The 15,972-nt window shown below is 43.0% G+C and overlaps 1 protein-coding gene across 4 annotated transcripts in view; it reads left to right on the plus strand.

Moving 5' to 3' along the window:
• Nucleotides 1-1,064: 1,064 nt before the first annotated feature.
• CCDC93 (coiled-coil domain containing 93) overlaps nucleotides 1,065-15,972 on the plus strand; it is a 65,137-nt gene continuing 50,229 nt past the window's right edge. For 2 of the 4 annotated variants that reach the window (XM_053260132.1, XM_053260157.1), the window contains exons 1-4: nucleotides 1,065-1,238; nucleotides 4,203-4,316; nucleotides 6,770-6,864; nucleotides 8,672-8,783. In XM_053260132.1, the coding sequence (XP_053116107.1) occupies nucleotides 1,197-1,238; nucleotides 4,203-4,316; nucleotides 6,770-6,864; nucleotides 8,672-8,783 (363 nt within the window). In that variant the 5' untranslated portion in view covers nucleotides 1,065-1,196. Of the gene's footprint in view, nucleotides 1,239-1,296; nucleotides 1,488-2,403; nucleotides 2,479-4,202; nucleotides 4,317-6,769; nucleotides 6,865-8,671; nucleotides 8,784-15,972 lie in introns of those variants that run through there. The other 2 variants (XM_053260146.1, XM_053260139.1) reach the window with 2 other exon arrangements.

Genomic DNA, 15,972 nt, shown 5'->3' on the forward strand with positions numbered 1-15,972 from the left:
TAATGGTACTCGAGAAAGACATGCTGTTCTGGTAGCTCTAGGTCTTAACGCTCTCACCAATTTGGGACGATGAATACAACTGAAGGAAACTCGAGCGGTTTCGCGACTGGAGGAGTCAGTCATGTGACTTGCCTCTGGGGAGCCCCCCAAGGCAGTGGGCCCCTAGACAACTGTCTCCCCTTGCCCTGTAGTAATGAAAGTCAAGGAGCACAGTGAAAAAATGGGACTAAAACTAAATGTAAAGAAGACTAAACTAATGTCAACGGGTACAGCAACAGAATTGACAATGAAGACATTGGAGGGGTGGATAGCTTCTGTCTTTTAGGATCGACCATCAACAGTAAAGCATCCAGCAGTCAAGAAATACAGAGAACATTTGAAAAATGAGGTAGCCTTTGGGGAAAGAGAGAGAGAGAGAGAGAGATGCTGGTTATATCTATGCTGGACAAAACCTGGACTTTTGAGGGTTAATTGCTGAAACAGTAACAATGGGAGCAGCCATTCTGGTATCGACTTAGGGGAGGGGGAAAGGTGGTAAGTCGGTGGGTGGGGGAGCTTGCACGGACTGTGACAAAGCTAGCTGCAAGGCGAGAGATGGGCAGTGAAGAAATCCTTATGCTCTGTAGAGGTGTGTACTTTCCTGCAATAAAGGGTGGTTCTTCAAATAAGGGATACTTTATTATTCTATTACACACTAAGCGTCATGATGCATAGAACCAACAATTTAAACTTTAAATTGTAAAGGCAGGCTACGTCTGATCTTTGATCGTAACAAAGTTGTTCGTTCGTTCGTTCGTTCATTCATTCATTCGAGGCGCGGCATTACCCTAAATTTTTAATTCCAGCCTCGAGGCTCCTTAACATAGCAAATATCTGCTCTAAGGACCAGACCAGCCACCCGCCAGTAAACCAAAACACCACCCCCTCGTCTTGTCTTCCGTTCCAGGCAGTCACATGAGCAGACTGAGTTCATTCACTTTCACCCCTTTATTTCTGGAATGGTACAGTCCAGCCGAACTGGGCGTGCCGAAGCATGGGACTAACCAATGAAAGACAGAGGGGGAAACAGATTTTGCGGAAGGAGAAACATCACACAGAGGTCTTTCTCTCCTACATCTGACTAAGGGATTCTTTACATTGCAGCGAGCGGATGTGACAGTGTCAAAAGTGGTGTGGCTGCTGGAGCTCGAGTGGGCATGGGTACTCCTAAGGGACAAGAACATCACCCTCCCCAGGAGGTAAGGGGCGGGGGCGGGGGTTTTGCAGCAGGGCTTCGATGTTGTTTTCCCCCTGATTCCAGCTCACCCTCTTCACGTAGTTGGTTTGGCCCTGCGTATGCTGCTTCCCTTCAGTGATTTAGGACTGGAAGTTATCCTGGCAGGGGGACAGCAATTTCGGAGGAGCTAGGTTGGAGAGGCTTGCTTTTCAGAACTAGGGAGCCTTTGGGAACGGTGGCTGCGTGATACCTTTTAGTCTCCTATGGAATGGTGGGTGTGTCTTTCGAGCAGCCCTTCTTTACTAAAATGCATTGAGTGAAGAAGGCGACGAGCCTCTAGTACAGGAAAGCCTATGCTACAATAAATAAGTCTTTTGGGTGCCACAGCTTGGACCGCCCCTCCCCACCCTTATTGTTTGTTTGTTTGTAAAATGAGAAATGTAGGTTACGATCCTATGCACAACAGGATATGGTGCGCGGTCCTGCATTGAACACACTTAAGCTTACTTTTGCGTAAGCATGCATCGAATTGCGCTGGCAGGGTTTAAAGGCTTCCTGGAAGTGCTTCCTGAGGAGATACTACCTGGAGACTTTGGTACTGGCTGGTGTGTGTTGTATGCGGCGGGGGGTGGGGGGGTGGGGGCGAGCAGCTGGATTGATCTTTGTTGAGCAAAAGATATTCTGCACGTGCTCAAAGAGCGCTCTTCTCTTTAAAATGGTTTAATCCAGGTATTGGTATTGACAATAGAAGACTGAACTCAGATCGAGTGAGTCTGCCTGACTCAAGCAAGCTTCTGCCTCCAAACCTAAATGTGTGTGGGTTGTCTAGGGATGCTAGTATGAGATTGGCAGATGTTTATAGGCAATATGTTCTGTTCCAGAGGCTGTTGTATCTTGTGTTTGAAATACCCCCCAGAACATCATGGAAAGAATACCACAGTTCTGTTATCGTTCAGGAATCTAAACTGGTAGTCCAATAAATGTAGTATACCCTAAAGATCTCTGTGGATTGTGAAACTACTGTGCATTATGCTGTAATGCATCTAGGAACCTTGGAAGTAGAAACTCTGCTTTGTCACTAGAACGTTTGCTCTCTTGCTCTGATGGACCGAGAGGGAGAGAGACTTTGCTTTCTTGGTTTGCTCCTGTGATACGTTTTTGTACGTGGAAATGCATCTCCTCTACAGATGTACATTTTGTAACTTGAGAATTGCTGCATCAGGAAAACTGTTGTCGTCTTCAAACCTAAATCTGGAGGCATGGTAATATTTTAGTTCATTAATGTGTTTTACTGTTAAATCAATTAGAAAACCTTTGCCTGTCTGCTTAAGGAATAAGAATAATATTTCTCTTATTGATCACAACAAACCTATAAGGCAAACCATGACCATTTCTGTTCTAGAGACTTATTCTGAGACACAGCTGCTTAGTCTTACCCAGGGAGTCCATGGGTAAGCAGGAATCTGAAGCCAAATAGCTGGTCTCCGTTCCTAGGGCCATGTCATACATTGCCGAATTCTCAGGTACCTTGTGACTTGGAGGAAGGGAAACACACCTTTTAAAAACAGCATCAGCAACTGTGTACATATGTGGAACAGTGGGAGTCCCCACAGCACTGTGTATACACACCATATACATTAATTTTATAACTACTGAAGCTGTCCTTAGACCTTTTAATTGGATGGAAAAATAAAGTGCTCAGTGGTGTAAATAAAAGCAATACTGTATTGTGTTTAAGTCCAAACAGAAGTGTATTTTTAACAGCTTGACATTTTCATGTCTGACCTCCTGCCAGTTCCAGGATCTAAATATCTGAAAAAGCGCATCCCCCCCCCGCTTCAAACTGAGATGTAAGGAAAATATATATTAGTGCTTGCAGTACAATGGTGATACATTTTAGAATTTCAGTAGTCAGGCTAAACTGTTATACATTTTAAATGCTGTACTCTTGTTAGTCTTCACAAATGGCAAATTATTTTAAGTCTCAACTCCCTCAGTTAAGGAAGATGTATTTCTTTCCTTTCCATATTGTGCAATCAAAAAAAACCAAAACAAAAAAAAACCTCATGGAAATTTAAGCAGTTACTAATTGAAGAAGACACTGCAACATACTTGGGCAGTTCTAATACACAGCCCTAAAGCTGCAGTCCTGAGTAGGAACCATGGAAGATGAGAGCTGATGTAGCATAGTGACTGAGAGGCTGGTTCAGATCTCACTTCTGCCATGAACTTACTTAGGTAGCCTTAGGCAAGCCACTTCCTTTCAACTGCAATGTGGGGAGAATATACCTACATACCTTACAGGATTGTTGTCGGGATCATATCATGGTAATGTGAAGTGCTTTGCACAGTCAAAGCACTGTACACATGCTAAGTATATTTCCTTTTAAGTAGTCATTCTGTTGATCAGCTGCGATGGTGCAGTGGGGAAGCAGCTTGTCTAGAGAGCAAGAGACTGTTAGTTCGAATCCCCGCCGGTATGCTTCCCAGACTGTGCCTAGTAAATATATATTTGTTACCTATATCGGGCAGCAGCAATATAGGAAGGTGCTGGAGGCAGATGGTCACTTCAGGGACAAAGGCAAAAGGCATCATCTCATACTGTGCAGGAGGAAGGCAATGGTAAACCACTCCTGTATTCTGCCAAGAAAACCACAGGGCTCTGATCGCCAGGAGTTGACACCGATTGGATAGCACAATCTTTCCTTTCCTACTCACTCTGTTACACCCAAATAATCCTGCTTGGGATTTAAATGTAGCAGGCTTTTTGTCCTGTTTTGTCTTTCTCCACCTTGCTTTGCATGGTCCTTCCTGGTGGATATGCAGTTAACCTATAGACTGCTTGCATAGCTGATGGAATGGAACCAGTGGTAAGAGTATTAAACTGTTAAGATGTAATCTGCATGTTTTCTACAAGGAAGCATTTCCCAGTGCATTAGAAGGCAAATATAACTTTTAAAACATCTACTTTTGTTGCATTTCTTAGGTTGAAACCCGAGAAGATGAAGAGCAAAATATTAAGTTAGCTGAAATCTTAGAGCTGCTGGTAGCAGCTGGATACTTCCGGGCAAGAATCAAAGGGCTTTCCCCCTTTGATAAGGTAAGACTGCAAGCTTGTATAACTAACAGGACATTGGGCATAGGGCAGTATAAGGTTTTAATGTTATCTAGTTCTAATTGTAATTTGAATCTGCTTTTGATTTTGATTTTATGATTTTTTTTAAATTCTAGTGTAAACCACCCTGAGCCACTTTAGGAAGGGCAGTATAAATCAAATTAAATAAATAGAATTGGGTTGATTAGTCAACTAAAACTTTAGTGGATCCATCAATCGGTGCAAATAGTGCAAATTTAATCCAGCTGGGCTTTGACTTATATGTGCAATTTAGTTTTATTAGACTCCCTGGGTTCTAATGTATTAGAGTAATGATGGATGAGCGGAACCTACAAAGCCTGCCTTGTGTGACAGATTCTAGGGTGGTGTTAAAGGATAGCAATCTTATTTATATTATAGTTCTATCACAGTGGTGGACGGGTAACAGGGCTGAACTTCTACTTTTTGCCTTGGCTACCAAAATGTCCTGAGCCATTTCTGGGAATGAAAAAGGGATTCTTAGAAATAGTCTTCTCTTCAGCAGACAGGTGGTAGATCTCACTGTGCCAACAAGTCATGGCTGCAGTAGGAACTCCCAGTCTTCAGGCAGATCTGTCTTGCCGTGGGCCCCTAGCTGGTTCTAGTCAGGATATTCCCATACCTTTTCACTTCAAACCAGGGGTCTCAAACTGCAGCCCTCCAGCTGTTGTTGACCTATAACTCCCATTATCCCCAGTTACAACAGCCAGTCACCAGAAGGGCTGTGGTTTGAGACCCCTCCTCTATATTGAACGTAGCAGCATAACTTTGGATATTGCTGTAGGCTGGCTGGAACAGTTAACCTTAGATGGAAACTGGAAAAACAAATAGGCCTAATTAGGTGCGTGATTGTAAGGCAACCATACCAACATCCCCTGTTGCTTTTACATTGGAGTTCACTACTATTAGATGGCTTTTTAAAATGGAAGGAAAGTCCATTAATAGGTCAATTAATGGTTCCATTTAGCTTTTCTGCCTAATCATGTTCAGAGGCAGCGGGCTTGTAAGTAACAGATGCTGGTGGCAAATCAAAGATAAAATCTATTATCTCCAATGTGTGAGCTTGCAGAGGCACCTGGCTGGCTGGTGCAGGAAGCGGTTTTAAGAACAACCTTGCTGGATTAGACCTAAGGCCAGCACCCTGTTTCCCACAGATGCCTTGGGAAGCCACGCAACCCGAAGATGGAGGCATGCCCTCTCTCTTGCTGTTGCTGCCCTGAAACCGGTGTTTGGAGGCATCCTGCCTCTGAACACAGAGGTAGCCTATAGCCACCAAGATTAGTAGCCACTGATAGACTTGTCCTCTGTGAATTTGTCTAAGTCCCACTTAAAACCATCCAGGCTGGTGGCTATCACCACATCCCATGCTAGGGAATTCCAATTTTGGACTAGATCCGATCCAGCAAGGCAGTTATTACATTTTTAACGCTAGCATGTGAGTAGCTCCCTAGCTGCACCCCACTGGGGGAATTCCAAATACCCATTGTTTACCGCCCTTTCCAAGATCTTTGTAGAATATTAAAGACTTGTTCAAGCCTGTTAGTGGGATGGGAGAATTCCTGCATCATTCCTCTCTGCATTGTTTCTCCCCCTTTTCTGGATTTAGAGATATAGGGTGGAAATGGCACAACTTTTTCCAGCCTTCTGCAGTCATCCAGACATATTGCAAAGCCCAAATGAGTCTGAGACTCACTCTGTGTCATTCACAATCAAAAACTGTGTTTTGCCCGGGTTTGGGAGCTGTGTGCGCTTTCAATTTTTGGTTGTGTGGAAGCAAGGTAGGGGGAAAGCCTGGGTGTAAATGACCTCTGTGTATGATTTACGGGGAGAGTGAAAGGCTTAAGGAATGAGAATGCAGAGAGAAGAGTGGGGGAGGGTAGCTGTGAGCTGAAGATGCAGAAAGATCCATGTGAGAGGAGGCAGAAAAATAAGGGGGGTATATGATAGAGATGGTGTGTAGCCTGGTGGTAGCTATGCAGGAAGGGCAGGAGAATGCCTGTGATGTGGGATGCAAAGAGGCGAATGTTATAGAGCAGAAAAAGAGCAATAATAAAGGGGTTCATCGAAAGAAGGGAGCACCTTCAGGGGGAAAGGAGATTAACGGTAGGGATGTGCAGGAACTGCCTGATAGATCTTACATGTCCTATAGAAACTAATTTGCCATCCCTTAAACACTGTCAGATACTGCTTTTGGGAAAACCCCCGACATTTGCTTTGAATTTATTGGAATTTTGGTGCCAGTCCTAGTTAACAGAATGGGTTAACAGGCAAACAACTGTAAGATATATGTTTTCCAATAGCATCATTGTTTTGATTCTCTCTTCCCCCCCCCCACTTTTGGCATGGGTGTGTGTGTGTGTGTTAAAATGTATAAGTGGCCCCTGGAATTACTTGTGATCAAGTGTGTGTTTGCCTTATAGGTAGTAGGCGGCATGACTTGGTGCATTACAACATGCAGCTTTGACATTGATGTGGACTTGCTGTTTCAGGAAAACTCAACCATTGGTCAAAAAATGTAAGTTGGCAGAGAACTAGTCAGAAACAGGGTTTTCCCCCCTTGATGTATTCCGCGCAACAGGTGACATTTGTGCAAAAGGTTAAGTGCCAAACTGGATGCAACTTGAATCGTGTCTTTGAGCAGCATTCAGACTTAGCACAGCGGTGCTTCATTGTTTAACACGTGCAGTTTACATAAAAAATTAAAAAAAAACTAAGTCCACTAAAACGAACAGTCAAAAACAATATAATTTTTTTTAAACTAAAAGCCTGAAGAAAAGTGTGTCTTAAGAGCTTCCTTAAAGGTAGCTAGCGATGGGGAAACCCTTATTCTGACAGGAAGCACATTCCCCAGTCCCAGGGCCGCTATGGCGAAGGCCTGGTTCGAAGTCACCATGAAACAAACTAGAGGTAACTGCAACTAGGCCTCTCATGATCTCAGTAGGGTTTATGACAAAGCAAAGTTTTGTTGATGGAAAGAGTCTTGCACTTGCACAAGGGGTCCTTCTACCTGTTTAAGGAAGGAGCCTCCACTGCAGGACCACCTCTCGGCTAAAGAACCGAATGCCACCCACAGGCCTCAGTTATGTGTGGGGTAGCCCAAACCCAAACTGGGACTGCAGCTGGTGGGTAAAGTTGAAGTCCCGCAACCTCCCCCTTGTGGTCTCAGTCCTGACTGGGCACATGTTTCCCACACATGCTGTTTATAGAGGGTTGGGTGGAAGCAAGCGTGCCAGGACCAATGACATGATTCATGTCATGTCTGGTTTGGTCCCAACTGAGTTCTAGAAATTAGAAATTTAGACCCTCCTCACTTCAGATCCCTTAAGTTCTGTTATCTTGGTGTTTCTGCCCCAGTTAAAAAGCCTCTGTTGGGTCCTTCTCATCCTGTATGTAAAAATAGCCGTGAACAGGAGATGACTACTTTATTGGCTTAATAAGAATACGTAGAAGCCCTCAATACACTACATGCTGCTATATTTCTTGCTCTATCTCAGTTGGATGCTATTTCCGTTGATCCATTCATTTCTTGTTTGGAATGTCCTTAGCTTACCTAGGAATATGTTAGACCAGGGTTCTCAAACTTGGTTTCCCAGATGGAACTAGACTATAAACTTCCATCAACCCCATCAGCCATTGGCCATGATGGCTGGAGGTTATAGGAATTCTAGTCCAGCAACATCTGGGAAGAGGTTGAGAACCTGTGCTGGTCTAAATCTGCAATCCTCACTATGCCTAAATCCCACTGAACTCTTAAAGAAGTCTTATATTCAGGGTAAACATGATTGTGCTGAAGTAACTTATTTTTGTTACATATTATATGTGGCTTAGATGCTCAGAATGGTTTACAAAGGGCCCCCCAGTTGTTCTCCATCCATGCTCTGGATCGGGGCCAGATCTGCTTCGTTTCAAGACTGCTACAGCATTTTTATAATAGCAGACAATTCCCCAGGCCCTATCTGTATTATTTTACTAAGTAACATGTTGAATAAGAATGATTGTTTTTGTTGTTGTGTTTAATTTATGTAAAACGCTTTGAGTCTATGGAAGTCAGGTGGTCAATAAATTTGCTAAATAAAAACCATGAGTATACATTAGAAGTGTTTGCAAGCTTTTGTACTTTATAGCTTTCCTGTTTGATGCAGAGCTATGTAAAAGGTGTTTACAGTTGTACAAACGAGTTGTTGACATAGGCATGATTTCTCTTCATTTCTTTTTAAAGAAACCTTAGCATTTGATTTCAGCCACTAGAGGGCACTTTCAGACTGCTAAATGTTGATTAGAAATTCTTCACCTAAACAGTCTCCTGCTTTGCTTGCTTACAGTGCCTTAACTGAGAAAATTGTGTCAGTCTTGCCAAAAATGAAGTGCCCTCATCGCCTGGAGCCTCATCAAATACAGGGGCTGGATTTCATCCACATATTTCCTGTTGTACAGGTACAGTGTTTGATTCAGAGCTGCTTTAGAACACACATCCATTTATCACATTCAGAATTCCCCTGTGTGTGTGTGTGTGCGCGCGCTTCAGAAAGAAACTTTATGGAAGCAGATGTACTGATTTAATTCTAGGGCACAATAGTTTGAGGGAAGAAAAGTTTTCCCAGTAAAGTTAGAGAATACTTACTTACTGAATAATGGAAAAAGCATGGCCTTCAGTGTTCGCAAGATTAATGGTTCTGGTATCCACTCTGAATCAGGCTTATCAGGATAGATTCAAAAAGTCTTTTTTGAAAACAAGAAAACACATAAAAATATTTACACAAATAGTGCCTATAAACTCGGTAAGACATAATGGTCCTGTATGCATTGAATAAAATAGAGTGATTTCCTCAAAGCTGGTGTTGCAACCTATTAGCTGAACACCTAAGTATATAAACCGCTATGTTGAGTCAAACTATTGGTCAATCTAGTCTGGCATTGTCTACTTTGACTGGCAACAGTTTTTTAGGGGTCTTGGACAGAGATATTTTTGAACATCAGTTATTTGAGATCTTTTAACTAGGAATTAAGCCTGGGACCTTTTGCATGCAAAGCAAGTGCTCTGTTACTGAACGGTAGCTCCTAAGTGCAGAAATGTGCTTTGCGTCAGCCTCTGAGCTCCACAGGTTACCAAGATTGTCTCCCATTGGTCAAGAGACAGAGGCTATGCCAGGGCTGTTGACCTGATTCAAGTTAGAGAGCCAGCGTGGTGTAGTGGTTAGAGTGCTGGACTAGGACCGGAGAGACCCGAGTTCAAATCCCCATTCAGCCATGAAACTAGCTGGGTAACTCTGGGCCAGTCACTTCTCTCTCCGACTAACCTACTTCACAGGGTTGTGAGGAGAAATTCAAGTATGTAGCACACTGCTCTGGGCTCCTTGGAGGAAGAGCAGGATATAAATGTAATAAATAATTTAAATTGCATGTGACGAATTGCATACAGTGCTAGGATGCAGGAGAATCCCACCACAGCAGGAACACACTCTGGCAAGGCTCTTTTATTGTTAGTGGGGACAGTGGAAGTCAGGGTTAGCTGGCTTCCCTGCCTTGAGCAGCTTTACATACTAGTGTTATGCCTGAGATTTAGGCCCTTGGAGCTCAGGCAGCAGGAGAAGGCTTCTGTGCACACCTACTGCTTTAGGTGGGCAAGATCTCGGGTTTGAAGCACCTTATTGAAAGGTGAGGTAGATTCATAGTTCAGTATAGGCGTCTCAAATGCTCCCTTCCTGCAGATGTCGGTCTACAGCTCCCATCATCCCTGGCTACTGGCCATTGTCACTGGGGATGCTGGGAGTTGTACAGCTTGAGGGCTGCAGTTTGAGGCCTCCCTGGTGTAGCAGAGGTCTGGCACATGTTAGCAGTGCAAGCGGTCTAGGTATCTGGGAGGAAAAAGGTCTGCTTGTTCTGGCCTCCCTCAAAGACTCTTGGAGGTTCTTCTGCCTCCCCCCCCCCACTTTTATCTTTGCCCTAACCCTGTGATGTATGTTAGAGTGAGAGAGTGCAACTGGCTGGCTGGGTTCCCTACTCTTTGTCTGGTGTTCTGAACACAAGGAGTTAAGTAGGAAGCCAGGTGAGAATTGCATTAGGCTCTTGAATACTGAAAAGAGTTTGCTGGCAGAAAAAGGAAATGGAAATGTTACCCTAATTTTCTGTTGGCTCCACTTTGTAGGTAATTTTGGAAGCTGGACCTAAAAGCCTTTGGAGCCGCCCCTGTCACAAGTTAAGCATCATCCCCCTACACACACACACACACACACACACACACACACACACACACACACACGACAAACAGAGTATTTTTAACACGTGGGTTCTTGAGGGCACAATCAGCAACTGAACTCATAAGAATGTAAGAATATAGATCAGGTATATTTATGCAAATACGCAGTAGCAGAAATATTTCAACACGCAACTTAACATATTTCATTCCCCACTCGATCTCTAAAGCACCTGGTACAGCGGTACAGGTCATAATCACACTCGGCTGCCTGGTGCAGTGTGGGCCAGCGGTGACCACACCACCTAGGAGAGACAAAAGAGGATATGGGGGCTCCCCCAGGGGGTGTGGAGTCCCTGGACTTTGGCCCCGGAGTCCAGGGGTAAGAGTGCCACTGTGCAGGGGGAAGGCAAATACTCCAACAGAACTAATAATATAAAGCAGGGGTTCTGGACCTTGGGGTCTACTTATGAAAGAATACACTCCCCATCATCCCAAGTCACAATGGCCGACAACATCTTGGGACCCAAGCTTGGGAACCCCTGGCCTAAGGAACAGTTTCAATTGAGCAAACAGCACTGGATTGGGAGTAGATAGATCAAATAGATCATGTTTGCCTTGTCACAAATGTTTCCCCAAATGCTTTGGAGTGAACCTTTCTGGTAGCTTTGCAGTGCTTGCTGTAAGCAGTTAATCTGATAACTCTGGAATGACATATCAGAAGTGCAAAATGTCTTCTTAATTATTACTTTGATATGATGGATATACAAGAACAGAAATTTTAGAACAAGTTACAATGACCAGAGTGCTCCCTTCACACAACTATGGGGAAAACTGCATAGAGTGATCAGAGTTGCAACTACGTGGTCCCCACCTCGCAGCATGGTGTAGTGGTTAGAGTGCTGGACTAGGACCGGGGAGACCCAAGTCCAAGTCCCCATTCAGCCATGAAACTAGCTGGGTGACTCTGGGCCAGTCACTTCTCTCCCAGCCTAACCTACTTCACAGGGTTGTTGTGCGGAGAAATTCAAGTATGTAGTACAATGCTCTGGGCTCCTTGGAGGAAGAGCGGGATATAAAATGTAAAAATAATTTTACATTTTAAATGTAAATAAATAATTTCTAACCCTTGCCTTTAAAACTCAGCAACCCTTACCACAAGATTACTGAGTTTAAAAGGCAAGGGTTAGAGATAATCTATGAAACGGAGAAATACATCCAAAAGGAGATGAAATGCTTGAGTGTCTGCAGTTTTATAATTTCAGTATATGTTTAGATCCTGAACAGTGTTAGACATAACTTCTTAAGCCTGATGTTTAACTTGGCCCTTGAGCCCTTTATTAAACATTTCTGTCCCATCTTCTTTTAATTCCCCTCTTCAATGAGGCTTTTTCTTGGTAATTTCAAAGTCATTTTCTATAGAATTGCAGCATTAAATAAACATAAGCAAAAACAGTTAACTTTTTAAAAGCTGTCAACAAGGCAGAGTGCCTTCAAACTGTCTTCTTTTGCCCCGAGTCCTTGGAACTGTTGTATTGTTGCGTTGGTTTCTCTTTCTGGTAATCTGCCTTCTGCTCATGTTGCTGTTGGTGCTGTTATGTGATAGTGTTTAATTCCAAAATTAAAGTTTCAGGCAAGCCAAGCCAGAGTGTGGCTTATGGATTATATTGCGTGGATCTCTTTTTGGCAGGTACTGTTAAATCCTTTGTCTGGGAAACTGGTTGCTTAGGGAACAGGCTTTCTCTTGTATACTTCAGCAATACCTACAAAAAGTGGAATAAAGCTTTTGGCTCCTACATCTACAGGCTTAGTCAACAATTAGTTTTGTGATGGCTGCTTTAGACCAAAAGAGGTACGTCTCCAGCGCTCCCCCCCCCCCCGCCCCCGCCACATCCCCTGAAGGGCTGGAGCCAAATCTCTTGTCACAGCCTCTGCTGCTTATCCACATCCCTCTTTTGCCTCTGAAGCTGACAACTGAGAGTGACCACATTACAAGGTCTTCTAAACTGGAACTTTTTTTTTTTTTTTTGCGGCAGGATTCGTAGATGTGTGCACTTTATTTAAACCAGAGCCAGTGTGGGCTGTACAAACATTTCAGTTAGTTCTCTTGTCTTTTCTTGTCCCCACATGTGGGTTTTTGCCCCCTCGCCTGCTGAGGAGGTGGTGCTGAGAAAGAGAGCTGGGCTTGCCAGATGCCCAGTACATTGTGGGATTGACTGGTGTGGTCAATCAGTCAAAATCATTATTCCAGTAAATTGGTTCAAATTTCCATCTAGAGAGGCTCAGAATCAACTATGGAGCCAGATTTGGCCCAGGACTGCCAGTTGCTTCTTAATTTATAGCAAAAACATGTTTAAAGTTTTCTTTTTATCTCTACCCTCTGAGCAATTTCCGTTAATGCTTGTGTTAGCAGCACTGATGTTGGTCTAGTTCAGTTTTGCCAAATAACAATATGAGCTAGGTTCTTAGATTGCGCAATTAACAATATGAGCTAAGCCCTTAGATTGTGCAAGCAAGACAGCTCATGGGTTTTGCTACCGCTTGCATCCATTTTCTGTTGGCACCAGGAGCATAAAAAGCAGAACTGGGAAACATCTGGCCTAGCCCCTTACTCTGAGTCAGGACTTCAGACAAATGAACCCACACTGTCCACACTGATTAGAGCATCAAAGGAACCAAGTTGAAATATGCCTGAAATGTTTGTAAGGGAATGAATGTATTAATGAAACAAAGGTGAAGATTAATGCTGCCTTGTCTGTCATATTTGTATCCCACTGTATTCAAAGAGCTTGAGCTAGAATACATGAAATAGTCCCCATTTTATCTTCAAGCCATTCTATGATGTGGCCCAAGATCCTCCATTGAGCTTTGTGTCATATCAAAAGTTTGCACTGCTCCCAGTTTGTTTTTGGGCCCAGTTCAAAGTGCTGGTTTTAACCTTTAAAGTCCTAAATGGCTTGGGGATGGGTTACCTGAGAGAGTGCCTTGCCCCATTTGTCCCAACCCAGACATTAAGATCTTTTTTTGGAGGCCCTTCTCCAAATGCCCCTGCCAGGCAAGGGAAGGCTACTAGGAAGAGGGCCTTTTTGGTATGGATGTGCACAAATTGAATTTTTGTTTTGATTTGTGCCCCAAACAAATCACCCCTGATTTGTTTTGTATCCAAATCTACCCCCTCTAAATCAATCCAGATTCAATTTGTATGTGCTTTAATTCGATTCAGACCGATTCAGACCACTTAACAAGGTCCTAGGGGCACCACATTTAGGTAGTGGGTAGTTCCCCATGGGTGCCATCTACCACCCAAATTTGAAGGCAGTGGGACACGCAGTTGATTTTTAATGATTTCTTTTTTCTTTTTTTTTAGTTTTTACTGATTCTGAACATTTCTGCCATAGGAAACAATGGGGATTCGAAGTTGCCATATCCTAGCCCTAAAATGAATCCCCAGCTTGCTTGCTTGCTTGCTTTCTTTCTTTCTTTCTTTCTTTCTTTCTTTCTTTCTTTCTTTCTTTCTTTCTTTCTTTCTTTCTTTCTTTTTAAAGCTAAACTCTAGCCCTTGTAGAAGTGGAGTTATGAAGCAAAATGTGCAGTCATTATTTTTCAAGTGTTTCAATTCTTTGGTGTATAATAACTTTTCCTCATAATGAATCCCTATGAGGATTCATTGCACACCTTCATTTCTTCTGTTCATTTTGACTGTCACTGGACAGTGCCAACTGTCAACTGCCATGTGCCAACTACACCCCACCACCCCCACCACTCACTGGGTATTCAGTTTATTTTTTTAGGTATTTTTGAAGTGTATAGATTCTTTGGTGTCTTCATTACACACCTTCATTTCTTCTGTTCATTTTGACACCATTGCTTTGCAGGTGGGAGTGGGGAATTAGTGGCAACAACCCTGCAACCCACAAGCCACTGGGTACTCAGTTTATATTTTAGGAATTTTTTAGGTGTTCAGACTCTTTGGTGTGTAATGAATCCTCATAGGGATTCATTATGTGGAAAGGTTATTAGACACCAAAGAGTCTAAACACTTGAAAAGAATCCTAGAACATAAACTGAGTACTACCCCACTGCCTTTCGGGTGGGAGTGGGGTATAGTTGGCACATGGCAGTTGACAGTTGGCGCTGTTGAAACGACAGTCAAAATGAAGGTGTGTAATGAATTCTCATAGGGATTCATTGAGGGGAAGTTATTATACACCAAAGAATCCAGACACTTGAAAAATAGTGACCACACGTTTTGCTCCATAACTTCGCTTCTACACGGGCTAGAGCTTAGCTTTTTTAAAAAAATGAAAGCTGGGAATCTGGGGGAATTAATGGGAGGGATCCAAATCTCAAATCGATTTGAATTGAATCAGGCGCGATTTGATTTGTACCCAAATCTAGCCAATTGACCACAGGGGTGATTTGTTTTGTCTCATAATCACCCGAATCAGCTAGATTTGTGCCCGAATCAATTTGCACAACCCTACTTTTTGGTGATCACACCCCATTTATGGAACAGCCTCCCTGGTGAGGTTTGCTTTGCACCATCACTTTGTTCTTTTAGATGCCAGGTGAAGAACTTTCTGTTCAATCAGGCTTTTTAATATTGGTTTTTAAAATAGATTTTAAAAAGTTTTTAAATTGTTGTATGTGCATATGTTGTGATTTGATGTGTATGTGTTTTTATTGGATGTTTTAATGTTGTGTTGTGAGCCACCCATAGAACAACTTATTTGTTATGGGATGGCTAGCAAATAAAGTATTATTAATAATAATAATACATTTGAACTCAGGTCACCCTAGTCTGAGTCAAACATTTGATCTGCTACACCAAACTAGCTTGTAATGGCCATTAAAAGTCATTGCTGTTTGTTTGCTTGTTTGTTTATTTATTGTATATACCACCCCATGCCAGTGGCTCTGGGCGGTGCACAATAACAAAAACAAAACCTGTGAATTGGTCATTTTAAAAACAATCAATATAAATTAATCTTAAAAACAGTTTAAAACCATTAACAATTAAAATATTTAAACCAGTTAAAAAACCCTGGAAAGGCCAGACCAAACAGATAGGTTTTAAGGGCTCTCTTGAAGGCCAACAATGAACTCAAACTACGGATTTCTGCTGGAAGCGCATTTCACAGCCCAGGAGCAGCTACAGAGAAGGCCTGCCTCTAAGTCAACACCAGACGTACTGGTGGTAATTGGAGATAGATCTCCTCTGATGACCTTAATGTATGGCAGAAGAAGGCGCTTTCTTAGGTAACCTGGACCTTAAGCCATTTAGGACTTTAAAGGTAATAACCAATAAAGTTGTAGCTACCGTGTTTCCCCGAAAGTAAGACCTACCCCGAAAGTAAGACCTAGCAGTAATTTCTGATGTGCCGCTAATATAAGCCCTCCCCCGAAAATAAGACCTAGGCGGGAGGCGGG

The sequence above is a fragment of the Hemicordylus capensis genome, chromosome 1 (genome assembly GCF_027244095.1).
Source record: "Hemicordylus capensis ecotype Gifberg chromosome 1, rHemCap1.1.pri, whole genome shotgun sequence".
Taxonomy (NCBI): Eukaryota; Metazoa; Chordata; class Lepidosauria; order Squamata; family Cordylidae; genus Hemicordylus; species Hemicordylus capensis.